Source organism: Thamnophis sirtalis, unplaced genomic scaffold (assembly GCF_051295495.1).
Source record: "Thamnophis sirtalis isolate CommonGarterSnake01/CBP01778 unplaced genomic scaffold, rThaSir2_p1.2 scaffold_2, whole genome shotgun sequence".
NCBI lineage: Eukaryota > Metazoa > Chordata > Lepidosauria > Squamata > Natricidae > Thamnophis > Thamnophis sirtalis.
In genome coordinates, this window is record NW_028261382.1 from 100,668,138 (window position 1) to 100,694,762 (window position 26,625).

Genomic DNA, 26,625 nt, shown 5'->3' on the forward strand with positions numbered 1-26,625 from the left:
TCACTTATATGGCATTTTGGAAGCTCCTCTTGGGGGGCCATCAAGTCCAGCTTCCTGTTCAGTTGATTGTCTTCAAAAGACGGCTTTCTGGTTACTTTTCAAACACATCAATGAACAAGAACTCAACATTTTCCTCGGTAAAGCACTTCATTGTTATTTATTGCCAGGAAGATTTTTTTTTAAACTTTAATTTGGAAATATTCTCTTCTCATGTTCTAGGGAGATTGCGGGCAAGCGATCAGGTTCTCTCCAGCACCTGCAAACTGCTGGCTTGTGTTGACTTTGGAGGTGTGGAGTATGGTTGGGTTTTCCTCTCAAGAAGTTGCTTAACACACGGAAGGAATCCTGTGGAATGTGGAGTGTGTAACATGGCCTTCGCCCACTGTCAACACTGAGGAACAATGGGAAAACCACTTGTGGGGGACCTGAAACCTGGTCTGGATTGGGTCCCTGGTCTCCAGCACAAGCGCTGCCCCTTCCCACTGGCTGGCAGGCTCTCTGGAGGAGTTGCCCCAGGAAAAGAGCCCTCTGCGGAACAATTTCCCTATTCTGGAGAAATTGCGGCTTTCAAGCAACCTTGAAAGCTCACCTCCATTTGGTTGGCCAAGTGAGAGACTCCAGGTGAATAGAACGAGTGGGAAGACACCTTGGAGGTCTTCTAGTCCAGCCCCCTCCTCAAGCAGGAGAACCCATACCATTTTAGATGAGTGGCTGTCTAGACCCTTCTTTAAAACACGTTGGAGTGTTGGAGGGCCCACGGTTTCTGGAGGCCAACTGTTCCACTGCCAAAGACACAGGCCTTCTCACCTTTCAACAACTCACCTGAAGGGACATATATAGGATGGAGTAGAGCAGGTGAGGAAACAGGCAGAGGAGCAATTCCAGGAATCCTCCTCTGGGAGAATGGCAGACCCTTGAAAGTACCTCCAACCTTCCTCTGGGTCTCCATGGCCAGTCCTGGTGCTCAGGTGTGTGGAGTAGAGGAAGCCAGCACCTCCTGGTCCCTACGTGGCCCTGCCACGCCTTTCCTGATCTCTCCCGTCCTCGCTTGCAGGATGAAGCTCATCGTCTGGGGGGCTCTGGGGGCCGTGACCCTCCTGGCAGGCCCTGCAGCAGTGCAGATTTTTAGAACCCCACCAGAAGGTCAGAACTACCAGAAGACCCATGTGTGGGGATACAGGCGCAGTCTTGGCCATCTCAATAACCCAGTGGTCTCCTCCAAATTTTACATAGGTCACATTATCTAAAGTGGGAATCCACAGCTACGTGTGTGGATGATTTTGGGGTTCTGTTGAGTATCAGGTGCCAACTTTGGCCCTGACTCTACTGGTGTGGAGATTCCTCCTCGCTCCCCCAAAAGACAGAGGAAAGTGCTGACGTTGGGCTGATGCCAGCCACTCACCTGACTCAATCGTGGTCCCAGTTACTTTGGGGTCTGTCTGTGTGAACTCCACCGGATGGGTTACATTCTGCTAATACGCATGTCGCCAGTCTAGAACACGGGTTCCGTCAGGACTGCAGTTGAGCCCCTGATATGAGGCCACCTGGCTGTGGCAGGTATTTTTCTCTGCTTGGATTTGGTACATGGCCTTCTGGCCACTTCACCATGAAAAAGATGCTCTCGAAGTGGGAAAGATGCCTTCCAAAGGGATTTTGTCCCGAGAGGGAAACAGCAAAGAAGATGGACTCAATCCTTCCCTTAGAGAAACTGAGGCACAAGGGAGCAAAATTAGGCATTTTCCTTGATAGAACAATCAAAGTATTTTTTTTTAAAAACCCCACACCCCTATAGTTTCCCCTCAGGCCAACCCTCTGCTGAGCATCTGTTTGCTGCAATACTGTGTTATGCAGAGGGTTTGGGAGGCCTGCAAAGGGCTCCAGGGGGCTGGGGAGGGCAAAAAATGAGTGAAAAACAGGCCCTTTTCCCCTCGTTTATGGGGGGGCCCAGCCCCGAGGAGCACTCTACAAGCCTCCTAAAGGCTATGCGTGCCCTTTAAAAAAAACAAAAAACACAGGCCTGTTTTCATGAAAAACGGGCCATTTTTGGGAGGTCCACAGAGTGCAAAAACTTTTTTTAAAATTTGCCTCTTCAAAATCTTGGTGCTTCTTATACGCCAGAAGAGACTGTAATCACTTCTTATGTAATAGCACCTTTCAGGATCCAGAGGAAGCAATCTGATCCTTTCAGCTACCAGAAATTTTGTTGACTTTGGAGGTGTGAGCATGGGTGGTTCTTGCAAATACAAATTCATGTTGCTCTTTGCTCACAGACAATGATGAGGTTCTGATGTGCAAACCAGTTGGCATCTGGCCAGAAAGAATATTATGTCCGTCCAGAAGAATCCCTGAACACGTGGAAAGAGGAGGGGGGGGATCCTGTGGAACGAGGGTTGTGTAGCGTGTCCTCTCCCCCCACTGCCAACACCCAAGAAGTAGGGGGGAAACCCGGTCTTGATTGGGTCCCTGGTTTTCAGCAGGAGCTCTGCTGCTTTCCACTGGCTGGTTGAAGGAAGGGAGTGAAAAATATCTGCTACAGAAGAAGTTCAACGTTTTGCAGAAATCGCCGTTTGAAGAGGAGCGGCTGTGAAAATTCATCTGGTTGGTGACAGACTCCAGGTGAGTTTTAAGGAAGTCTGTGGAGACAATGCCTAAGACCAGAACCTTCCTCCTGGTCTCCTATGAACAGGGAGAACCCACTTTGATGGACATTGCTAGAGCAGAGCTTGTCCTAGGGACTTTCAAGCTCTGAGGGTGGCATCTTCTGAAAATGATGGGGTCAGGGGGGGGATCAAAGGACCTTGAGGGTCCTCTCCTGGAAGGGCCCAATTCTTGAGGATCCTGGGTCCTGCAGGAGACCAGAACCTGTTGGAGAACGTTGCTCCTCACCCTTGGGTCTTCAACAGACGCAATAACCACAGAGACGATAGCCAATCTTTCTATTTACGTGGAGAAGGAGATGGGATTGGAGAAGAGAATTATGGAGAAAATAATGAATAGTTGGCTGAGTTGACGCAGCCATCGTTTTCTTAAAATAAAAACCTTGAGAATGATTTTGGTCTGCTTGTAAAACTAAGCAAACTGCCCCCTTGTGAAATTCAGTGTTGGCTTTAGTGTTTGCTGAGAGCTTCCTGATTGGCTTGGACTTTGTGAGTCAGGTCAGTCCCACCTGGGAGGAAGGGAATAAAACCGAGGCTGGTCAGAGGGAGGTCCACACTCACCTGAAGCACCTGCTGGTGGAAAGAAGCTCTCCTTGTTCACCCTCCAGGAAGGACTTCCAGCCCTCTGGACATCGCCAAGAGACCGAAGGAGGTGAGTGGCGGGGAAAGAAGGAAGAACCAACCACTGAGCGAGTTCTTGAAGGAGGGGTGGGTGGAATTATGGGATGGCCCGAGAAAGTGAGCAGATGAGAGAGAGACTTCAATAAACCCACCTTGATTTTTTCAATGGGACTGACATAAGCGTGTGGGGAAGGCCAGGTGAGGGAAGAGGCAGAGGAGCAATTTCTGGGACGCTCTTGATGGTCCTCTGGGAGAATGGAAGAACCTTGAAAGTGCCTCCAGCCTTCCTCTGGGTCTCCATGGCCAGTCCTGATGCTCAGGTGTGTGGAGTAGAGGCAGCCAGCTGCTCATTCCACGCCTTCCCTGATCTCTCCCCTCCTCGCTTGCAGGATGAAGCTCATCATCTGGGGGGCTCTGCTGGCCACGATCCTCCTGGCAGGCCCTGCAGCAGCTCAGAGTTGCAGGCCTCCACCTGAAAGTAAGAACCACGTAAAGACCTTTGTGTGTTTGTGTGTGTGGCTATTGGGTTGGTCCTGCCATCTCAACATTCTTTCAACCCATTTCCCAGTCTTCAAAACTTACTCCTTGTGTCCCCAAAACATTGCGCTTGTGGCTTTGCACCTCTCCTCCTTCCTCCTCCTCCTCCTCCTCTTCCTCCTCCTCCTCCTCCTCCTCCCAACCATTCTCTGCTTGAAGGGTCTCCTCCATTCTTTCCTGCAGATTCAAAGCCAAATAATTTGGCCTTAGGGAAGCCGACCTCCCAGTCCTCCATCTACCCCAATGAGTATGGTGGACCACCAGAGAAAGCTGTGGATGGGAATTGCAACGGGATGTGGATCGGTGCCTCCTGTACCCACACTAACTTGGACAGAAACCCCTGGTGGTTGGTGGACCTGGGGGAGTCTCATAAAATCTCGGTGGTGGTGGTGAAAAACCGGCAGGACTGCTGTGGCGAAAGGCTGTTTGAAGCGGAGGTCCGCTTAGGAGACTCTCTGGAGGACCATGGAAGAGCCAACCCTCTGTAAGTCGCTTTGAGTCATCCCCAACTGGGGTCCTCCATGTAATTAGGGCATTGACGGAAGAGACAGAATCCACAGCCAGAGCAGGTGACTTTGGGGTGCTGTTGAGATGCCGACTTTGTCCTGGGGACCAAGGTGTCCTGAGTCCATTGGTGTGGAGATTGTGAGATCACCTCCCTCCTTGCTCCCCCAAGAGACACGGAAAGAACTGATACCAACTGGCTAACAATTGTGGTCTCAATGGTTGGGGGGACTGTGCGAACTCCACCTGATTGTTAATTTTTTCTATCTAATATGTTGCAAATCTAGAACATGGGTTCCTTCTGAACTGGGTAAATAACCCCCCAACAAGAGAGCAAAAGAAAGAAGTTCAGTTGTGGGGGAATAAATGGCTCAGGTTTCCCTTCTCTCTCTCTCGTTAGATCTGGGATTTTATTTATATGTTTATTTGAACTGATTAGCTGCCCAGGTGCAGTGGATGGATTTGGCCAAGGCAGCCATCCAGGTCAGGGAGAAAACTGGGTTGGATAAATCCATGTGGCCCTTGATGACCACTGTAGCATTCTTCACAGCAGGACCAAAAATGACCGCAGCTGTAGGAGATGACCAGGCTGAGCCCGAGGGAGGGAGGGGAGGGGGTGTCAAAGACGCCTTGCATCCTTTCATGCCCACAAGAGATCCTAGACCAGCCCACCTTGAATTCTGCTGGCTTTTATCTACAGCCAGTTCGCTTTCAATGCACCTGTATAATCTTTGAACTCCACGGATCTCCTGATTTCTCATGCTTTCCGGCAGAATTCTTCAAGGCTGGTTTGAAAAAACTCAAGATGATGACCCTCAGAAAACAATGTTTTATTAAAAACCATTCCCTGCAAAAGCACCTTTGTACTTTGATCAACGAGGTTAATGTCTCTAATTAATTGGAATATCAGAGGCACAAGGGAGGCCCAACATCAGAGGCAGCGGAGGTCGCGAGGTCTGGACAGCTGCTGAAATGGGGCTGCCCTGGAAGAGTCGGGGGGGGCTGTGTCCTCAGGGTGAGTTTGGGGTGACCAGCAGGGCTGCTCTCCTAATGTGACCTCTCTTGCCCCACAGCTGTGGGATTATCCTGAACACCAGCCGAGGCTCCATCACCACCATCAACTGCAACGGGAAGCAAGGCCGCTACATCAGTGTCCACTTACCCAGGGAGGGCGCCTTGACCATCTGTGAACTGGAGGCCTATGGCCCCAAGTAGAGAAGCCACGCCTTGCATGGGGGCGGGGGGTGTTGATCAATGCTGCCACGAAATGCCAATTTATCTCCAAATAAATGATCTCCTAGGAGGCATTTGTAGGTTTCCTCTGTTTGTTCTTTGGTTAAAAGGGAGACCTTTGTATCTACGGAGGGAATTATTCCCTGATCCTCATCACTCCCCCTCCTTTCAGGTCATCTGATCTATCGATCCCCAGGAATCCCTGTGTGGCCCCTTTGTCCTTATTGGGACTCCTCAGAGAGGGATGGCTGTCAAGGTTTCAACCTGTCCTGGGAACTGAACTCCCAGACTTTTGCATTTAAGAGGACGAATGTGTCTATGTATGTATGTATGAAAGGAAGGATGGAAGATTGGATGGATGGAAGGATTTATATATATATAAATATATATAAGGGAGGGAGGGAGGGAGGGATAAATGGATGGAAGGATGGATATATGAATAGATGGACGGATGGAGAGAGTCATACAGGTTGTACACTGTGCAAAAACAGAGGGGGGGTCATGTAAACTCCCTTACAGGGGGGCAAAGCCTAACCCAACCCCTCTATGCCTCTCCTTGAGAATTTAACGGAAGATGGACCGCATGTACCATTCTGATGGCGCTTCAGAGCATCGCCTCAAAGGATTCCCTCAAAGCTGAGCTTGACCAGGAAGTGCAAAAGCCTCTGAGGCTGGGAAACCGCCTGTGTCATGTCACAAGACAACAGCATGTCTGGGGTCACCTGGGATCGAGTTCAGATGTGGGGCTTCCTCCTTTTCCACAGAGGAGTTTGGGGACTGAGCTTCTCCATCAGCCTCCACAGTCCATCAAGTGGTGTCCTTGCTGCTCCCTGAGTTTGGCTGTCTCCATGCAGGCAAACACCACAATGTCACAAGGCAACAGAACCACCAAGCTCAGAGAGCACCAAGGACTCCACGAGTCAAGGCGGAGGGATACCCTCCAATGGGCCACACGTCTGCCATCCTGCCTTCCATAGGGCCCAGCTAGCCTTGTATAGCAATCCAAGGGCTGATATGGGAGCACATCCACCCTCATCTGGAGAAACCCAGCGCCATTTTGAGCCATTCTCCTTTCCTCACAGCCCAATATTTACCTGACGGAGGCTCTTCCCTTCACCGCCAGTCAATGGAGATTTCCCAAGAAGCCCCCTTGGTTTTCCTGGAGGAAAATTAGGGCGTAAATTCAACCAACTAGCCAAGGTGGCCTTGTTCCCCCTGTTGGACCAAGGAAGCAGGTGGCACTTCATGAATGAGGGGATCCCCTCCCCCTCAATCCCCAACTCTCACATTTTGTGAGGACCCCACCCCACCCCCCAACTCTGTGGCTGTTGGCCCCCAGTTGGTCTCATTACAGTCAACAGAGCTCAACAGTGGCTGATATAATAATAGAATGATAATAGAATAACAGAGTTGGAAGGGACCTTGGAGGCCATCTAGTCCAACCCCCCCACCCAAGCAGGAGACCCTACACAATTTCTGACAAGTGGATATCCAGTCTCTTCTTGAGAGCTTCCAACTTCCGAAGGCAACGTCTGTTCCACGGCTTGATGGTTTTCCCAGTCAGAAAATTCCTCCTTATTTCCAGGTTCCTTCTCTCCTTGATCAGTTTCCACCCATTGCTTCTTGTCCTGCCTTCAGGTGCCTTGGAGAATAGTTTGACTCCCTCTTCTTTGTGGCAACCCCTGAGAGATTGGAAGACTGCTATCATGTCTCTCCTAGTCCTTCTTTTCATTCAACTAGACGTACCCAGTTCCTGCAACCGTTCTTCATATGTTTTAGCCTCCAGTCCCCTAATCCTCTTGGTGGCTCTTCTCTGCACTCTTTCCAGAGTCTCTCAACATATTTTTGTAGTGGGGTGACCAAACCAGGATGGAGGATTCTAGTTATGGCCTTACTAGGGCTTTATAGAGTATATATACCTCTCCAGGTACATAGCAGCACATTCATCGTACAAACCAGGAGTCTCCTGTCCCCCGAAAGCAGGTGTCCTTCACTTACCTGGCATTTCCCTCAGAGGCCATCTAGTCCATCCTCCTGTTCAGTTGGACGGCATTTTGGCTACTTTACACAGATATCGGTGAACCGGAGCCCAACATTTCCTTCAGTGAGGAATCTCAGTGTGGTTCACTTTCATTCCCAGGAAGCTTTTGTCTGACTTTCATTTGTAAGTACCGTATTTTTCAGAGTATAAGATGCACCTTTTTCCCTCAAAAAAGGGGGTGAAAACCTGGGTGCATCTTATACACTGAATACAGCATTTTTGCCCCCCCCCCTTCACAAAAATGGGCGTGCAGAGGGTTTGGGAGGCCTGCAAAGGGCTCCTGGGGACTGGGGAAGGCAGCCCCAAGGAGCACGCTACAAGCCTCCTAAAGGCTATGCATGCCCCTTTTAAAAAATTGTAATTGTAATTGTAATTTAATAAATTTATATGCTGCCCAATCCCGTAGGACTCAGGGCGGCTTACAAATACAAGAGTAAAATAAAAAAAATAAAATATAGGGAAAAACGAAACAGATTTTATAGCATTATAGCAATAGCAGTAGACTTATATACCGCTTCATAGGGCTTTCAGCCCTCTCTAAGCGGTTTACAGAGTCAGCATATTGCCCCCCACACTCTGGGTCCTCATTTTACCCACCTCAGAAGGATGGAAGGCTGAGTCAACCCTGAGCCGGTGAGATTTGAACCGCTGACCTGCTGATCTAGCAGTAGCCTGCAGTGCTGCATTTAACCACTGCGCCACCTTGGCTCTTAAAAGCAACACACCATACACTCAAACCTAGATGGGGGCTGGACCTCATTCATGGGTCAACAGCCCCAGGCCTGCCGGAATAGCCAGGTTTTAGTGGCTTTTCGGAAGTCCGAGAGAGTGGGAAGGGTCCGGATCTCTGCGGGTAGATCGTTCCACAGGGCCGGAGCAGCTACAGAGAAGGCCCTCCCCCGAGGGGTCGCCAGCCGGCATTGTCCGGTCGACGGCACCCAGAGGAGGCCCAGCCTGTGAGTTCTTATCGGCCAGTGGGAGGTATGTGGCAGGAGGCGGTCTCGCAGATATCCAGGTCCTAGGCCATTTAAAGGTGATAACCAGCACCTTGAAGCGCTTCCAGAGACCGATAGGAAGCTAGTGCAGCTCGCGGAGGATAGGTGTAACATGGGTGTATCTAGGTACACCCGATATCGCTCACACGGCTGCATTCTGGACCATCTGTAGTCTCCGAACACTCTTCAGGGGCAGCCCCATGTAGAGCGCATTGCAGTAGTCAAGCCTTGAGGTGACGAGGGCATGAGTGACCATTCGAAGTGCCTCCCGGTCCAGGTAGGGCCGCAACTGGTGCACCAGGCGAACCTGGGCAAAAGCCCCCCTGGTCACAGCCGACAGATGGTGTTCTAATGTCAGCTGTGAATCCAGGAGGACACCCAAGTTGCGGACCCTCTCTGAGGGGTATAAGATTTCACCCCCCAAGCTAAGAGATGTAATATCTGGACGATCCTTGGGGGGCAACATCAATAGCCACTCGGTCTTGTCTGGATTGAGTGCCAGCTTGTTTACTCCCATCCAGACTCTAACAGCCTCCAGGCACTGGCATATCACTTCCACCACTTCGCTGAGTTGGCACGGGGCAGACAGATACAACTGTGTATCGTCCACATATTGGTGGTATTTAATCCCGTGCCGGCGAATGATCTCCCCCAGGGGCTTCATGTAGATATTAAATAGGAGGGGGGACAGGACCGAGCCCTGCGGCACCCCATATTTAAGGGGCCTAGGGGTCAACCTCTGTCCTCCAACCAACACCGACTGCGACCTGTCTGAGAGGTAAGAGGAGAACCACCGTAAAACGGTGCCTCCCACTCCCACCTCCCCCAGTCGTCGCAGAAGGATACCATGGTCGATGGTATCGAAGGCTGCTGAGAGATCAAGAAGTACCAGGATAGAGGAATGTCCTCTATCCCTGGCCCGCCAGAGATCATCGGTCAGCGCGACCAAAGCAGTTTCGGTGGAGTAACCAGGCCTGAAACCCGACTGGAAGGGATCTAGATAATCTGCTTCATCCAAGGTCCGTCGGAGTTGAAAGGCCACCACAACCTTCCCTACAAAGGGGAGGTTGGAGACTGGACGGTAGTTTTTAAGGATAGCTGGATCTAGAGAAGGTTTCTTAAGGAGGGGTCTTACCACCACATCCTTTAAAGGCTGCAGGAAAGATCCCTCCTGTAGAGAGCTGTTAACAATCCTCTGGAGCCAGCCTCGTGTTACCTCCCTGCTGGTTGAGACCAGCCAGGAGGGGCACGGGTCCAGTAAGCAGGTGGAGGCACTCACTGCTCCCATGGCCTTGTCCACTTCATCAGGAGTGACAAGCTGGAACTCGCTCCAAGAACTCCGATCAAGGCCCACCCTCGGCATCTCGGCTGGTACTGTCCAAGTGGAGTCCAGTTCCGTCCGAATCTGAGCGACTTTGTCCGACAGAAACTGAACAAATTCCTCAGCTCTTCCCTGTAAGAGTTCCCCTGCATCCCTCCCTTTCAGGAGGGAGCGGGTTATCCTAAATAGGGCGGCCGGGCGAGATTCTGCAGACGCAATAAGAGCGGAAAAATGAGCACATTTTGCTGCCCGTATCGCCACTAAGTAAGTCCTAATCAAGGCTCTTAGCTGTGTTCGGTCGGATTTGGAGTTACTGGCCCTCCAGCATCGCTCTAGGCTTCTCTTCTGGCGCTTCATCTCCCGGAGTTCCTCGGTAAACCAAGGGGCCCTCCTGGATCCACTGCCGCAGAGAGGCCGCAAAGGCACAATCCGGTCAAGAGCTCCAGCCGCCGCTATATTCCAAGCAGCGACCAAGGACTCTGTCGGATTGTGGGCAAGAGAGTCAGGTGTCTTTCCAAGCTCCGTCTGAAATCCCAATGGGCCCATCAGGTGCCTGGGGCAGAACCATTTAATCGGCTCCACCTCCCTGCAGTGGGGGAGTAGTTTCTGAAAATCCAGCCTCAATAGGAAGTGACTGACCATGACAAGGGCGAGATCTCTATGCCTTTCAGTTCCAGATCACATCTCCACTGCTCCGAGAGAAACACAAGGTTGAGCGTTTGTCCCGCTGTATGAGTCGGACCCTGAAATACCTGGGTCAAGTCCATGGTTGTCATGGAAGCCATGAACTCTTGCGCCCCATCAGAGCGATCGCCGAGAGATGGCAGATTGAAGTCCCCCAGAACTATCAGTCTGAGGAATTCAACCGTCAGTCCGGCTACTGACTCTAGGAGCGCAGGCAGGGCTGTTGTAATGCAGCTGGGAGGTAGGTACGTTAGAAACAAGCCCACTTGATCCCCTAGGTCCAGCTTCAACAGAAGGGACTCACACCCGACAGTCTCCGGAGCAGGGATCCCATGAGGAACTAATGATTCTCGGATGACAGGTGCCACTCCCCCACCCCTTCACTGGTGTCGTGGTTGGTGGAGCACCTGAAACCCTTCTGGGCACATTTCTGAGAGGGGGACTCCTCCCTCATGGCCCAGCCAGGTTTCAGTAATACCTGCCAGATCTTCCCCCTCGTCTAATATTAAGTCCCGGACGAGGGGAGCTTTACGAATCGCAGACCTGGCATTTAGCAACAGCAACCTGAGACCAGGGCCCTGACATCTCTTGCCACTTGGTCCTTGAGTTGAGCTGTCAGGGCCGGAACGAGGGATCGCTGTGGCGTAGCGAACCCTCCTTCCCTGGTAATGGCAAGCCCTGAAGCTCCCGTCGTACCTGCCCCTCCCCCCAAAAAACAGTCCAGGCCCGTTTTCACGAAAAACAGGCCATTTTTGGGAGATCCGCATAGTGCAAAAACTTTTTTTTAAATTTGCCTCTTCAAAATCTTGGTGCTTCTTGTACTCCAGAAGAGACTGTAATCACTTCTTAGATAATAGCGCCTTTCAGGATTTGGAGGAAGCGATCTGGTTCTTTCAGCTACCAGAAATTGTGTTGACTTTGGAGGTGTGAGCATGGGTGGTTCTTGCAAAAAACAACATTCATGTTGCTCTTTGCTCACAGTCAATGATGAGGTTCTGATGTGGAAACCAGTTGGCATCTGGCCAGGAAGAATATTATGTCCCTGTCCAGAAGAATCCCTGAACACGTGGAAAGAGGAGGGGGGGGGATCCTGTAGAACGAGGGTTGTGTAACGTGTCCTCTCCCCCCACTGCCAACACCCAAGAAGTAGGGGGGAAACCCGGTCTTGATTGGGCCCCTGGTTTTCAGCAGGAGCTCTGCTGCTTTCCACTGGCTGGTTGAAGGAAGGGAGTGAAAAATATCTGCTACAGAAGAAGTTCAACGTTTTGCAGAAATCGCAGTTTGAAGAGGAGCGGCTGTGAAAATTCATCTGGTTGGTGACAGACTCCAGGTGAGTTTTAAGAAAGTCTGTGGAGACAATGCCTAAGACCAGAACCTTCCTCCTGGTCTCCTATGAACAGGGAGTCCCCACTTTGATGGACATTGCTAGAGCAGAGCTTGTCCTAGGGACTTTCAAGCTCTGAGGGTGGCATCTTCTGAAAATGATGGGGTCAGGGGGGATCAAAGGACCTTGAGGGTCCTCTCCTGGAAGGGCCCAGTTCTTGAGGATCCTGGGTCCTGCAGGAGACCAGAACCTGTTGGAGAACGTTGCTCCTCACCCTTGGGTCTTCAACAGACGTAATAACCACGTGGAGAAGGAGATGGGATTGGAGAAGAGAATTATGGAGAAAATAATGAATAGTTGGCTGAGTTGACGCAGCCACGGTTTTCTTAAAATAAAAACCTTGAGAATGATTTTGGCCTGCTTGTAAAACTAAGCAAACTGCCCCCCTTGTGAAATTCAGTGCTGGTTTTAGTGTTTGCTGAGAGCTTCCTGATTGGCTTGGACTTTGTGAGTCAGGTCAGCCCCACCTGGGAGGAAGGGAATAAAACCGAGGCTGGTCAGAGGGAGGCCCAGGGCTCACCTGAAGCACCTGCTGGTGGAAAGAAGCTCTCCTTGTTCACCCTCCAGGAAGGACTTCCAGCCCTCTGGACATCGCCAAGAGACGGAAGGAGGTGAGTGGCAGGTCTCCATGGCCAGTCCTGGTGCTCAGGTGTGTGGAGTAGAGGCAGCCAGCTGCTCATTCCACGCCCTCCCTGATCTCTCCCCTCCTCGCTTGCAGGATGAAGCTCATCGTCTGGGGGGCTCTGCTGGCCACGACCCTCCTGGCAGGCCCTGCAGCAGCTCAGAGTTGCAGGCCTCCACCTGAAGGTAAGAACCACGTAAAGACCTTTGTGTGTTTGTGTGTGTGGATATTGGGGTGGTCCTGCCATCTCAACATCCAGTCGTCCTCTCCCAGACTCTCCTCTTAGTCTTATACCACCACACTGCCTGCAACACTTCCCACGGTCGTTGACTGAAGGGAAAAACGGCCACGAGACCCCCGAACCTCCCTCGTCTGTTGCACAGCCATTGTGAGAGGTCCTTGGGAGCAGGGACTCCAGCGTGTATGTCTCCCAACAACCTCGGCCCTTGGCGTTCTGTTCTCTTGATGTGTGTTCTCTGTTTCTCTAACCCATGCCCACACTTCAGAGCCTCCGGGGGGGCCCTGGGGGCACTTGCAGGGGAACAAGCCAATAGAAGATAAACTGGGGGAGGGGTGCCAATGCCCCCAGCACTTCAGGCCAGCCGGAAATTTCCTCTCCCTAGTCTGTCCGGTGGCTGTGAACCAATCACTCGGGTGGTAGCATCACAGGGTAAAAGGCCGCTTGATGTAGATCTCTTTGAATCTACTGTGATGAGGTCCGGATCTTCTCTGGGAGTGGAAGAAAAGGAGGCCAAGGGGTTCCTCCCCCAAGAGCAAAGGAACGTAGCATTGCACTTGTGGCCTTGCACCACTCCTCCTCCTCCTCCTCCTCCTCCTCCTCCTCCTCCTCCTCCCAATCATTCTCTGCTTGAAGGGTCTCCTCCATTCTTTCCTGCAGATTCAAAGCCAAATAATTTGGCCTTAGGGAAGCCGACCTCCCAGTCCTCCATCTACTCCAATGAGTATGGTGGACCACCAGAGAAAGCTGTGGATGGGAACTGCAACGGGATGTGGATCGGTGCCTCCTGTACCCACACTAACTTGGAGAGAAACCCCTGGTGGTTGGTGGACCTCGGGAAGTCTCATAAAATCTCGGTGGTGGTGGTGAAAAACCGGCAGGACTGCTGTGGCGAAAGGCTGTTTGAAGCGGAGGTCCGCTTAGGAGACTCTCTGGAGGACCATGGAAGAGCCAACCCCCTGTAAGTCGCTTTGAGTCATCCCCAACTGGGGTCCTCCGTGTAATTAGGGCATTGACGGAAGAGACAGACTCCACAGACAGAGCAGGTGACTTTGGGGTGCTGTTGAGATGCCGACTTTGTCCTGGGGCCAAGGTGTCCTGAGTCCATTGGTGTGGAGATTGTGAAATCACCCCCTCCTTGCTCCCCCAAGAGACGGGGAAAGAACTGATACCAACTGGCTAAGTTGTGGTCTCAATTGTTGGGGTGGGGGACGGGACTGTGTGAATACTGCTGTCAACAGTGGCGTGCAGTCAGGGGAGGCAGGGGAGAAGAGCCTCACCCCTGGATCATGAAAAGAAAAAATAAATAAAAGGAAATAAAAGGCTGAGGTAGTTGCTGCCAGAGTCACAGTGGATGACTCGGCTTAGTGCTTAACTGTTTAAAAAAGCCTCTAAAAAAGCGCCAATCAAAGAACCACACCCCGGGGAATCCCCTCAATAGGTCTTCCCACTCGGTCAATATCTCCAATCAATCGGAATATCAGAGGCAGAAGGGAGGCCCAACACCAGAGGCAGCGGAGGTCGCGAGGTCTGGACAGATGCTGAAATGGGGCTGCCCTGGAGGAGTCGAGGGGGGGGGCTGTGTCCTCAGGGTGAGCTTGGGGTGACCAGCAGGGCTGCTCTCCTAACGTGACCTCTCTTGCCCCACAGCTGTGGGATTATCCTGAACACCAGCCGAGGCTCCATCACCACCATCAACTGCAACGGGAAGCAAGGCCGCTACATCAGTGTCCACTTACCTGGGGAGAACTACTTGACCATCTGTGAAGTGGAGGTCTACAGCCCCAAGTAGAGAAGCCACGCCTTGCATGGTGGGAGGTTGATCAACACTCCACAAAATGCCAATTTATCTCCAAATAAATGATCTCCTAGGAGTCATTTGTAGGTTTCCTCTGCTTGTTCTCTGGTTAAAAGGGAGACCTTTGTATCTACTGAGGGAATTATTTCCTGATCCTCATCACTCCCCCTCCTTTCAGGTCATCTGATCTATGGATCCCCAGGAATCCCTGTGTGGCCACTTTGTCCTTATTGGGACTCCTCAGAGAGGGATGGCTGTCAAGGTTTCAACCTGTCCTGGGAACTGAACTCCCAGACTTTTGCATTTAAGATGACGACTGTGTGTATGTATATATGTATGTATGTATGTATGTATACATGTATACATGTATATATATATGTATGGAAGGAAGGATGGAAGATTGGATTGGATAGAGCCGAGGTGGCGTAGTGATTAAATGCAGCACTGCAGGCTACTTCAGCTGACTGCAGTTCTGCAGTTCGGCTGTTCAAATCTCACCGGCTCAGGGTTGACTCAGCCTTCCATCCTTCCGAGGTGGGTGAAATGAGGACCCAGACTGTGGGGGCGATATGCTGACTCTGTAAACCGCTTAGAGAGGGCTGAAAGCCCTATGAAGCGGTATATAAGTCTAACTGCTATTGCTATGCTATTGCTATCTATCTATCTATCTATCTATCTATCTATCTATCTATCTATCTATCTATCAATCTATCATCTATCTATCTTCTATCTATCTATCTTCTGTATCTATCTTATCTATTATCTATCCATCCAAGGCTCAAGGTTGACTCAGCCTTCCATCCTTCCGAGGTGGGTGAAATGAGGACCCAGATTGTTGTTGGGGGAGATATGCTGACTCTGGAAACCGCTTAGAGAGGGCTGAAAGCTCTATGAAGCGGTATATAAGTCTAACTGCTATTGCTATTGGATGGAAGGATTTATATATATATAAATATATATAAGGGAGGAAGAGAGGGAGGGAGGGAGGGAGGGAGGGAGGGAGGGAGGGAGGGAGGGATGGATGGATGGATGGATGGATGGAAGGATGGATGGATTTCCGTATACAAACAGACAAAATACTGGCGCATAACACACCAGACATCACACTGGTTGAGAAAAATAAGGTCACAATCAGAGACATCGCAATACCAGGTGATAGCAGGAACATGAAAAAAATCGCAAAATACCAGGACTTAAAAATTGAAATTCAACGACTGTGGCACAAACCAGCAGTGGTAATTCCAGTGGTAATTGGCACACTGGGTGCTATTCCAAAAGCACTGGAATTACATTTAAAACAGTTAAAAATTGACAAAACCACCATCAGTCAAATGCAGTCAAATCCACTGCTTGGATCTGCACGCATATTACGAAAATACGTTACGACGTCCTAGGCCCCTGGGTGGGGCCCGACTAGTAACCGATGCCAAATCTGGCGAAACAACTGGCTGCTGTGATACAATTGTATAATAATAATAGAATAATAGAGTTGGAAGGGAGCTTGGAGGTCATCTAGTCCAACCCCCAAGCAGGAGACTCTACACCATTTCTGACAGATGGCAGTCAAGTCTCTTCTTGAAAGCCTCCAGGGATGAAGCTCCCACAACTTCCGAAGGCAACTCCTGTTCCACGGGTTGATTGCTCTCACTGTCAGAAAATTCCTCCTTATTTCCAGGTTGAATCTCTCCTTGGTCATTTTCCATCCATTGTTCCTTGTCTGGCCTTCGGGTGCTTTGGAGAACAGCTTGGCCCCCTCCTCTCTGTGGCAGCCCCTCAAATATTGGAAGATGCTCTCCTGTCTCCCCTGGTCCTTCTCTTCCCTAGACTAGCCAGGCCCAGTTCCTGAAGGCAAACTGTTCCCCTGGTTGATTGTTCTTACTCTTAGGAAACTTGTCCTGAATTCCAGGTTGCTCCTCTCCTTGATTAGTTTCCATCCATTGTTCCTTGTCCTGCCTTCTGGTGCTTTGGAGAATAATTTGACCCCCTCTTCTTTGGGGCAGCCCCTCAAATACTGGAGTACTGCTATATAGAAGAGATTGGAATGGGAATAGAAACATAGAATGTAGAATACAATAGAATAGAATAGAATAGAATAGAATAGAATAGAATAGAATAGAATAGGAGTAATATTTATTTGGCCAAGTGTGATTAGACACACAACACAAGGGATTTGTCTTGAATAGAGAAACACTCACTGCACTTCCAAGACAACAGAGAAAATAATAATAATTATACCAAAAGCTTGCAACCAGTAGAAAGGGGAAATAAGAGGTAATACAAGATCTATTTGGCATCCGTGGGGGGTGGACATTGGGGGGGGGGGAAATAGGTGACGGCATCATCAGTAGAGAACAGGGAGGGGTGTGTGGCGTATAGGGAATTAGGGTGGGGTCAAGAGTATATATTACTATGGTGTGGTTAACCGGGTTACAGCTGACTCTGTTTATTTGCCTTTGTGCTGATCGTTATCTGGTTATCGCAAGCTTTGCAACAATACAGATAAAGCATTTACAACACCTTGGTTCTCTCTTTGTGCCCTTAACAAATGCCAGGATGTGATAATAATACTGCAGTACTTAACACTTGCCAAGCCAGACCCCATCACAGCAGGGGTGAAATCCAGCAAGTTCTGAAAGGTTCTGGAGAACCAGTAGCAGAAAGTTTGAGTAGTTGGGAGAACCGGCGAATGCCACCTCTGGCTGGCCCCAGAATGGGGAGGGAATGGGGATTTTGCAGTATCCTTCCCCTGCCATGCCCACCAAGCCACGCCCACCAAGCCACATCATGTCCACCAAGCCACACCCACAGAACCGGTAGTAAAAGAAATTGAATTTCACCATTCTGTATGCCAGTGTTTCTCAACCTTGTCAACTTGAAGATGTCTGGACTTCAACTCCCAGAATTCCCCAGCAGTGGTTAGGACAGTGTTTCCCAACCTTGTCCACTTGAAGATGTCCGGACTTCAACTCCCAGAATTCCCCAGGCAGCATTCGCTGGCTGGGGAATTCTGGGAGTTGAAGTCCGGACATCTTCAAGTGGACAAGGTTGAGAAACACTGCTGTATGCAACCATCCAAGTTTCCAACTGGGAGACCAAAACCATTGCCAGATTTTCTCCATTTGGTCACAGACAGAAGCAGGCAGACTGAGAAGCTGCCAGGCTCTTTCCAGAACAAGCCCCTTGGATTCTCACCTCCCAGCTTCTCCATGGCCATTTTTTAAAAAAAACTCTTTGCTGCATACTTACCCCTCTCGCCCCCCTCCCCCCCATGCCATTCTGTAGAGCTGCCAAAGCCGAGCTTTGTGTACTACGCACTTCCTCCCTCCCACACATCCGTGAGCCTGTCCTGAAAAGGATGCTAAATAAACAACTCTGGACGCAACCTGTGTGTACCTAACTAAGATTTCCTTGAAGCGTATTCTGCTCAAGTAATATAAAATATCAAGTAAAATAAAGGCAAAACAAAACAAACAAAACAAGTAATCAGCTTTTCCTGCCTGGCCTCCCCCATTTAAGATTGGCCTTAAATCTGGTCAGTGGAAAGGAATCTGCAGGTGCAATGAAACTCGAGTTGCAGGAGCTTCCCTGCTGGTCCCACCTCCGTGAAAGGCCAGGCCTGGGTGCAGATCTGGTCTTGGTCAAATTCCATTTTTGTCTTCCTCCACTGATGCTCTGGGCATCACTTCTGCCCATCACCAAGAGGTTCTCCTGGGACCGAGAAGCTGACCGGGAAGAATCATTTCAGGATAACAGAGTTGGAAGGGACCCTCAGGGTCTTCTAATCCAACCCCCTGTTCAAGCAGGAAATTCTAAACCATTCTGGATAAATGGCTGTCCAATCTCTATTAAAGACCTCCACTCAGAACATCTGGAGACAAGACGTTGCACTGATTAATTGTTCCAACTGTTAGTAAGTTCTTCCTTACTTCCAGATTGCTTCTGTCCTTGATTAGTTTCCATCTGTTGCTTCTTGTCCTACCCTCGGGTGCTTTGGAGAACAGGTTGACCTTCTCTTCTTTGGGGCAGCCCTTCAGATATTGGAAGATGCTATCGTATCACCCCCGGGCCTTCTTTTCATTAAACCAGATATATCCAATGTCTGCAAACAGCCTTTGTATGTTTTAGCCACCAGCCCCCTAATCATCTTTGAAGCTCTTCTCTGCACTCCTTCTGGCGTCTCAGCATCTGGTGGTAACTAAAACTGAACGTAGTGTGGCCTTCCCAAGGCCTTGTAAAGTGGTATTAACCCTTCCTGTGATCTTGATTCGATCCCTCTGTTGATGCAGCCTAGAACTCTGTTGGCTTTTTTGGCAGCTGCTCCTGTTGAAGCGATTGTGTCATAGGACGGACGTCCCCAACCTTTCTGGCTCTGCCAACCAGTGAAGGGGGGAAGAGAGGATGGATCCACATGAGCAATAGCAATAGCAATAGCAGTAGACTTATATACCGCTTCATAGGCCTTTCAGGCCTCTCTAAGCGGTTTACAGAGAGTCAGCATATTGCCCCCAACAATCTGGGTCCTCATTTTACCCACCTCGGAAGGATGGAAGGCTGAGTCAACCCTGAGCCGGTGAGATTTGAACCGCTGACCTGCTGATCTAGCAGTAGCCTGCAGTGCTGCTTTTTAACCACTGCGCCACCTTGGCTCTTTGCAGTGGGCAAACCTCTGTGTGTGTGTGCACGCAGCTTCATTTGTGTGAGCGGCTGCCCACCCAACGATCCTGCTAATGGAATGTGCATGGACATGCTCACCTGCCACTTGAACCAGGGCCTGGTTCATCCCTGGAGGCTTTCCAGAAGAGACTGGACATCTGCCACTTGTCAGAAATGGTGTAGAGTCTCCTAATTGGGCGGGGGTTGGACTAGATGACCTACAAGATCCCTTCCAACTCTGTTAATCTGAACAGTTCAAAGCCTGGTAGTGGGCCATGGCCCAAGGATTAGGGATCCCTGCAATAGGACTCCGAGATCCCTCTCACAGTTACTACTGTTGAGGAAGGTAGCACATATTCTGTACCTGTGCATTTCGTTTTTCTTGCCTAAGTGTAGAACCTCATTCTTCTCACCACTGAATTTCGCTTTGTTAGATAGCGCCCAATGTTCAAGTCCGTCAAGATCCTCCTGCATCTTGAGCCCGCCTCTTCCGGAGTGTTGGCTATTCCTGCCAGCTTGGTGTCGTCTGCAAATTGGATTATTATTGACTTTGGAAGTGAGCTCATGTTTGTGCCTTGCAAATACAACATTCATGTTGCTCTTTGGTCACAGACAATGATGAGGTTCTGATGTGGAAACCAGTTGGCATCTGGCCAGGAAGAATATTATGTCCCTGTCCAGAAGAATCCCTGAACACGTGGAAAGAGGAGGGGGAATCCAGTGAACGAGGGTTGTGTAACGTGTCCTCTCCCCCCACTCCCAACACCCAGGAAGTAGGGGGGAAACCAATTGTGGGGAATTTGAAACCCAGTCTTGATTGGTCTCCAGCAGAGGCTCTGCCCCTTCCCATTGGCTGGCTGGGTTCTCTGAAGGAGGATCCACCCCATTAGGAAAGAAGTTAAAACTGCCCAAAACAGAAGAAGAACTATGTATATTTGGGAGAAATTGCAGATTGAAGAGGAGCAGCTGTGAAATTCACCCACATTTGATTGGCCAGGGGAGAGACTCCAGGTGAGTAAATCAAAGTCTGAGAAGACCAGAACCACCTGTCTTCTTCTTGATCAGGGGGTCCCCACCTTGAGGAACACATTTACAAAATGCTTTTCATCCGCTTGGGAGTTGACACACAAACCGTTTTAAGAGTGTTGAGTGTGTTTGTGTATGCTTAGACCCAATTATGCAATTTGACACAGGATTATGGTCATGCCTTCGTAGACAGGAGGCCATGAATTCTTATCCTGCCACAGGCAGGAAAGTCAAACAGGTCAGGGGTCTCCATCCTCTAGGTTTGCTGTAACCCAGGAGTGTCCAACCTTCCAACTTGAAGTCTTATGGATTTCAACTCAAGACATGCCGGCTGGGGAATTCTGGGAGTTGAAGTCCATAAGTCTTAAGTTGGCGAGCCCTGAACTAGATGGCCTTGGGCCAGTCTCTCTCCCTCAGCCCTAAAAAGAACATCAGGGCAAAACACTTCCAAAAATGTTGCCCTAATATTTCCATGTAGTCCTAATTAAACTGGATTAGATGTCCTCTCTAGGAATTTCTAGAACAGTGTTTCTCAACCTTGGCCACTTGAAGTCCTCCATCAACCTTGATTCTCTTGAATAAACTTACTTTGAGCAATTCTTTCGTTTCTGGCTTTGGTTTGAAACATGCCCTCCCATAGAAGAATAACAGAGTTGGAAGGAACCTTGGAAGTCCATTGCCTGCTCAAGCAGGAGACCCTGTGCCATTTCAGACAAGCAGCTGTCCAGTCTCTTCTGAAAAACCTCCAGTGATGAAGCATCTAGAAGGCCAGCCGTTCCACTAAATTATCCTCACTGGTAGGAAATTCCTCTTTAATTCCAGGTTGCTTCCCTCCTTGATTAGTTTCTGTCCATTCTTTCTTGCCCTGCCTTCAGGTGCCCTGGAGAATAGTTTGACCCACTCGACTTTGTGGCAGCCCCTCAAATATTGGAAGATCGCTATCACGCCACCCCTAGTCCTTCTTTTCATTAGACTAGACATGCCCAGTTCCCCCAACCATTCTTCATATGTATCATTCCAAGCCACCTGAGATGCCTCTTGATTCCAACAATCCATCAGGAGCTCCATGAAACACCCTGCTGGATTGCTAAGAAGACCCTAAAGCTCTCCCAGGAACCCCCCTTGCTGACTGCCAGGGATGGGCAAATGTAACAGCCCAGATGGCACACCATGGCAGTCTGCTTCATGTTTGCCTACCTGGTCAATGTTTAATCAAGGGGTTTACCATATTCTACTTTTTATATATTTATTGTATTGGAATAGTACACTCCCTTCCACTGATTGCTGTGAAGGAATAGAATCAAGATCATGTGAAGTGTTAATACCAGTTTTACAATGTTTTGGTAAGGCCACACCTGGAATCCTGCATCCAGTCTTGGTTGCCACGATGTAAAAAAGATGTAGAGACTCTAGAAAGAATGCAGAGAATTGCAACAAAGATGATTAGGGGACTGGAGGCTGAAACATATGAGGAACGGTTGCAGGAACTGGGAATGTCTAGTTTAATGGAAAGAAGGACACGGGGAGACATGATAGCAATCTTCTAATATCTCAGGGGTTGCCCCAAAGAAGAGGGAGTCAAACTATTCTCCAAAGCACCTGAGGGCAGAACAAGAAGCAATGGGTGGAAACTTATCAAGGAGAGAAGCAACTTAGAACTGAGGAGGAATTTCCTGACAGGCAGAACAATTAACCAGGGGAACAGAAGTTGCCTCCAGGAGATGTGAATGCCCCAACACTGGAGATTTTAAAGAAGAGATTGGATTTAACCATTTTAGATGCTTGTAGAGCCACTTGTCTGAAATGACGTAAGGTTTCCTGCCTAAGCAGGGGGTTAGACTTGAAGATCTTCCAACTTCGTTATTCTGTTCTGTTCTGATATTTATACACATATCTGGCGAAGCACCGGGAATCCAGCACAACACAACAATCTTTTATTCAATTATTTAAAGTTTGAGGACTCTGCATGCTTGTGTCTGAAAAGCAGCAGGTTGCACTTAAGTAACAAATAAAGCCCCAAAGAGAGAAATATGAAGCAACAAAGCATCACCCATGGCAGGGTTCCAAGTAAGAGCCGCAACGAAAGAAGACTCAGAGGCTCGAGTTTCCTCCAAGTTCCATTTTATTAGAGTTGTCATATTGGCAAATCTGGGAAAACCCAAATCTGAAAGTTTCCAGGTTTTCCCCACCCAAGTGAAAGTCCAACTCCCTGCCCAGCACCCACATGTGCATCCCATGAGCCAATCAAGTATCATCCAAGCCAGGAGTAACCTCCCAGTCATCTCATCACAGCTGCATGGCCAGATGACCTTGACTTTCCAAGAAAGAATGTTGTTATGGCTACATGTCACCCACACTCTGTATAATCCCTCCTCCCATTTTCCCACAGTAGAAACTATGGCAGGCCTGAAGGCCCAGTGCAAAAAATGGCTTCCAGGCCTGGCAATCCAGGTCCCCCATTGGCCAATCCAGAGCCTTCGGCAATGACAAGATTCCTCTCCACCTTTGTACACCGTACCATGTTCACAGTGACACAAATTGTTCACTATAGAAATTCTGGATAGCAATTGACAGCTCTCGTTTTCTCCCTTTCTCCTGCTGAATTTTCTGAGAGACCCTTGAAAATCCATCAAGAATTTCACCTCCACAGCCAGAATTCCCCATGGCTGGCTGGGGAATTCTGGGAATTGAAGTCCACAAGTCTTAAAATTGCCATGTTTGGGGACCCCTGACTTAATAATCACTTAGCTACCACAATGGGAGAGTTGGAATTATGGTCATTGAGTGAAATGGTCAAGTGGAGACCTTGCTTAATGACCACAAGGACTTGTTTCTTGGCTCAGTTGTGGACGTACGTCAAGGAGTCCCTGTATTGTTACTTGAAGGCCAACCAAGAAGTTCACTGCATCTAATGGAGAGAAATTTCACAAGCCTCCTCTGCACAGAACGTTCTTCAATTCATCGGTTCTTAATCTCACGCTACTTAATTCCAGCAGACATTCTGGCTTCCTCTGCTTTGTAAGGCCAAATAGTCATTTGACAGGGAAACTTCATCTGAACTCCTCAAAGCAGAAGACTCCAGGCGAAGCGGCCCTCAAAGATTCATGACCTCTTAAGAAAGAGAAAGAGGAATAACAGAGTTGGAAGGGAGCTTGGAGGTCTTCTAGTCCCACCCACTGCTCAAGCAGGAGTCCCCATGCCATCCCATCCAAGAGGCTGTTCCAGTCTCTTCTTAAAACCCTCCAGTGAATAGCACCTCCAATTGCTTTCTGGAGGCTATTCCACTATTAATGGTTCTCACAGAAAGGAAATTTCTCCTCAATTGCTTCTCTCCTTGAGAGAAATAATTCACATCTTCCATGTGAATGGAAGATCGGGCTCTTGGCCTTTACCTTACTTATTGTAACAGTGGCCAAACTATTGTAATGGTAGCCAAGTAGAATTATGTAACTGTATTATGAAACACCTTGATGATGCCCACGAATTGTGTATTTAAGCCTTGCCTGTTGCCCTGTCAATGATTCTCTCTTTTCCAAGAATCCACTTGCTCAAGTGTAAATAAATACCGGTAGATGCTTTTTCTTGATCATGGTCTCCTTGACCATTTTTTTAATATATAGAAAATATCTGAAATATATTTTTCTGACAGTTTCCACCCATTGCTTCATGTCCGGCCCTCAGATGTTTTGGAGAATAACTTGACTCTCTCTTCAAATATTTGAATACTACTCTCATGTCCATCCCAAGGTCCTTCTTTTCATCAAACTAGACATACCCAGTTGCTGCAAAACTTCATGTTTTAGCTTTTAGTCACCTAATGACCTTTTGTTGCTCTTCTCTGCATTCTTTCTAGAATCTCAACGTCTTTGGATATTCTGTAGGGCCTCATTCTCTCCCCAAATCCACTATTCTGGTCACTTGCGGCAAATGTAGCTGCCCACTCATGTTGACTTTGGAGATGTGAGCCTGCTTGAGTCTGTTTGGGCGTTTGCTTCACATTGCTCTTTGCTCACAGAGAATGGTGATGTCCCAATGTGGAAAAGGAGTTGGCCTCTGCCAAGGAAGACTTATATGTTCCTCTGAAGAGAGTCAACGGGCAAAGAGGTGAGATCCTGTAGGATGTGGGTTATGTAACGTCCCCTCTCCCCCACTGTCAGAATCAAGGAGGAAGCAACCAATGGGAGATTTGTAGCCTGGTCTTGATTGGTCTCCAGGAGAGGCTCTGCACCTTCCCATTGGCTGGCTGGGTTCTCTGAAGGAAGATCCACCCCATTAGGAAAGAAGTTAAAACTGCCCAAAACAGAAGAACTACGTATATTTGGGAGACATCGCAGTTGGAAGAGGAGCAGCTGTGAAATTCACCCACATTTGGTTGGCCAGGGGAGAGACTCCAGGTGAGTGAAACTATGGAGTGAATGCCTAAGACCAGAACCCGCTGCCTTCGCTACCTTGATCAGGAGATCCCCACCTTGATGGATCCATTTGTAAAATGCTTTTCATCTGGGTGGGAGTTGAAGAGTGTTGTGTGTTGGCTGAGATCATTTATAGGCAGACTGTAGTGTGACCCAGTGTTGTAGCCAGGCCTTAAGTAGAAGGCCATGAATTTGTACCCTGCCACAGGCAGGAAAGTCAAATAGGTCAAGCGTGTCCAACCTTGAAGACTTGTGGACTTCAACTGGCTGGGGAATTCTGGGAGTTGAAGCCCACAAGTCTTCAAGTCGCCAAGGTTTGAGACCCCTGAACTACATGACCCGTCAGCCTCCCTCAGCTCTAAAGCCTCTTAGCCTTCTGGAGGGCGGAGAAGACCCGGCTCTTCCGTCAAGTAGTAGCTCAGTCTCAGGTGGAAGCAACCGGAACCTCTTGTCAGGAGCTGCAGACAGAAGTTTAATTGGGGGAAGAGGATTCATCTTAGAGAGACGGGTACCTCTGTTTTTAAGTAGGTTTCTTATTGTTGGGAACAGCTGAGTTATAGGAGACAGGCAGTCAGAGTGAGGCAGGTGGGAGAAGATGAACCAAAATATCACCTGGGTATAGGAGCCCCCAGGCTCTAAATTCTCACTAGCTTCTGAGCATTCATACATACTTAATCTATACTTTTATTAAGTTTGGTTTTATTTACTCAGTTTGTGTTAACGCATATTACTGGAACAGTGTGGCAAGACGCTGTAACGGAGGGGCACAGGAAGCCAGGCGTGGGTGTAAAATAGAACAGAGATGAAACGGCCGATAACTTAAGACATTATAGGAATTTCTCTTTTTGTATTTTTCCTATGTACTTCTTCTCTGTTTGTAACATTCCAAAGTGAACTTCTCCTTTTCGAAATATCATGTTTGTCTCTTGTATGGAAACGCCTTGAGAATGCACAGTGTGGAACACGGCATAAAAGTAGCATCCTGGGCAGAGCCCAGGCAGTTCAGATCTTGGTGTGTTAGCACTTTGAACTCGATGCATCAATAAACCTGTATTTCTTTTACCTTTGTAAAAGCTCCCCCTGGCCTTCCTTGGTGGATCTTTTTTTAAGGACTTTTATCAAATCTTACACATTAAAGAGATTAAACCGTTAATGCAAACTAAAAAAAAAAAGGAATAAATCAACTAGAAAGTGCAGACAGGAAACCTAGAATGTTGGTAATTATTTGGCATTTGGGGATGCTGCTGTTATGACTGTTACCATCATCCTTGGATTGGCAATATTGTTTGGCGCACGGTCTTTCTTGTCTTTCAAGAGTGGGGCATCGGCATTGCATGTTAATCTGTGCCATTGTGCATAGAGGGAAATGGCAATAGGCTGTTCAATTCAACATAGCATCACAGAGCCGGAAAGGACCTCAGAGGTCTTCTAGTCCAACCCCCTGCTCAAGGCAGGAGACCTTATACCATCTCGGTCAAATGATTGTGTGAAAACCTCCAGTGATGAAACAGCCAAAACTCCGGTAGGGAAGCTATTCCATTCTTTAATTGTTCCTTACCTCTAGGTTGTATGTATTGTAAAGAAAAAGAAATATATTCAATGACTTTCCCCCTTCATCACATCTGTAACCAATTTTAGAAACTTATCTTTCTCTTAAATATGACATATTATGATCTCCCTGTAGCCGTGAAGTTTTGATCCTCAGTCCTGGTCAGCCAAAACCTATTACATCTCTATTTTAACTTTGATCATGTAAAGGAAGTTTATATTCCTTTCTCTCTTTAATCCCTTCAAATAATATCCTAGAACTTGATTTATTTTCAATTTTTTTCTCTGTCTCCACACTCAAAATTATTCAGGTTTTAAAAAATCTTTTTTTAAAAATAAATCCAATATAGG

General features: G+C 48.7%; 1 protein-coding gene and 1 long non-coding RNA gene across 2 annotated transcripts in view; both read left to right on the forward strand.

The window, feature by feature from the left end:
- LOC106545561 (uncharacterized) overlaps positions 1 to 26,625 on the forward strand; it is an 89,716-nt gene that overhangs the window by 59,768 nt on the left and 3,323 nt on the right. Inside the window, exons 10-17 of the mRNA XM_087703526.1 lie at positions 220 to 300; positions 3,975 to 4,299; positions 5,384 to 5,530; positions 12,209 to 12,273; positions 12,378 to 12,588; positions 12,696 to 12,784; positions 13,498 to 13,798; positions 14,488 to 14,625. Of these exons, the coding sequence (XP_087559652.1) occupies positions 220 to 300; positions 3,975 to 4,299; positions 5,384 to 5,530; positions 12,209 to 12,273; positions 12,378 to 12,588; positions 12,696 to 12,784; positions 13,498 to 13,798; positions 14,488 to 14,625 (1,357 nt within the window). The remainder of the gene's footprint in view (positions 1 to 219; positions 301 to 3,974; positions 4,300 to 5,383; positions 5,531 to 12,208; positions 12,274 to 12,377; positions 12,589 to 12,695; positions 12,785 to 13,497; positions 13,799 to 14,487; positions 14,626 to 26,625) is intronic.
- LOC148049043 (uncharacterized) lies at positions 2,407 to 3,775 on the forward strand. Its single transcript, XR_015695582.1, has 3 exons — positions 2,407 to 2,616; positions 3,112 to 3,309; positions 3,668 to 3,775. It is a non-coding gene; the product is annotated as an uncharacterized LOC148049043 (long non-coding RNA).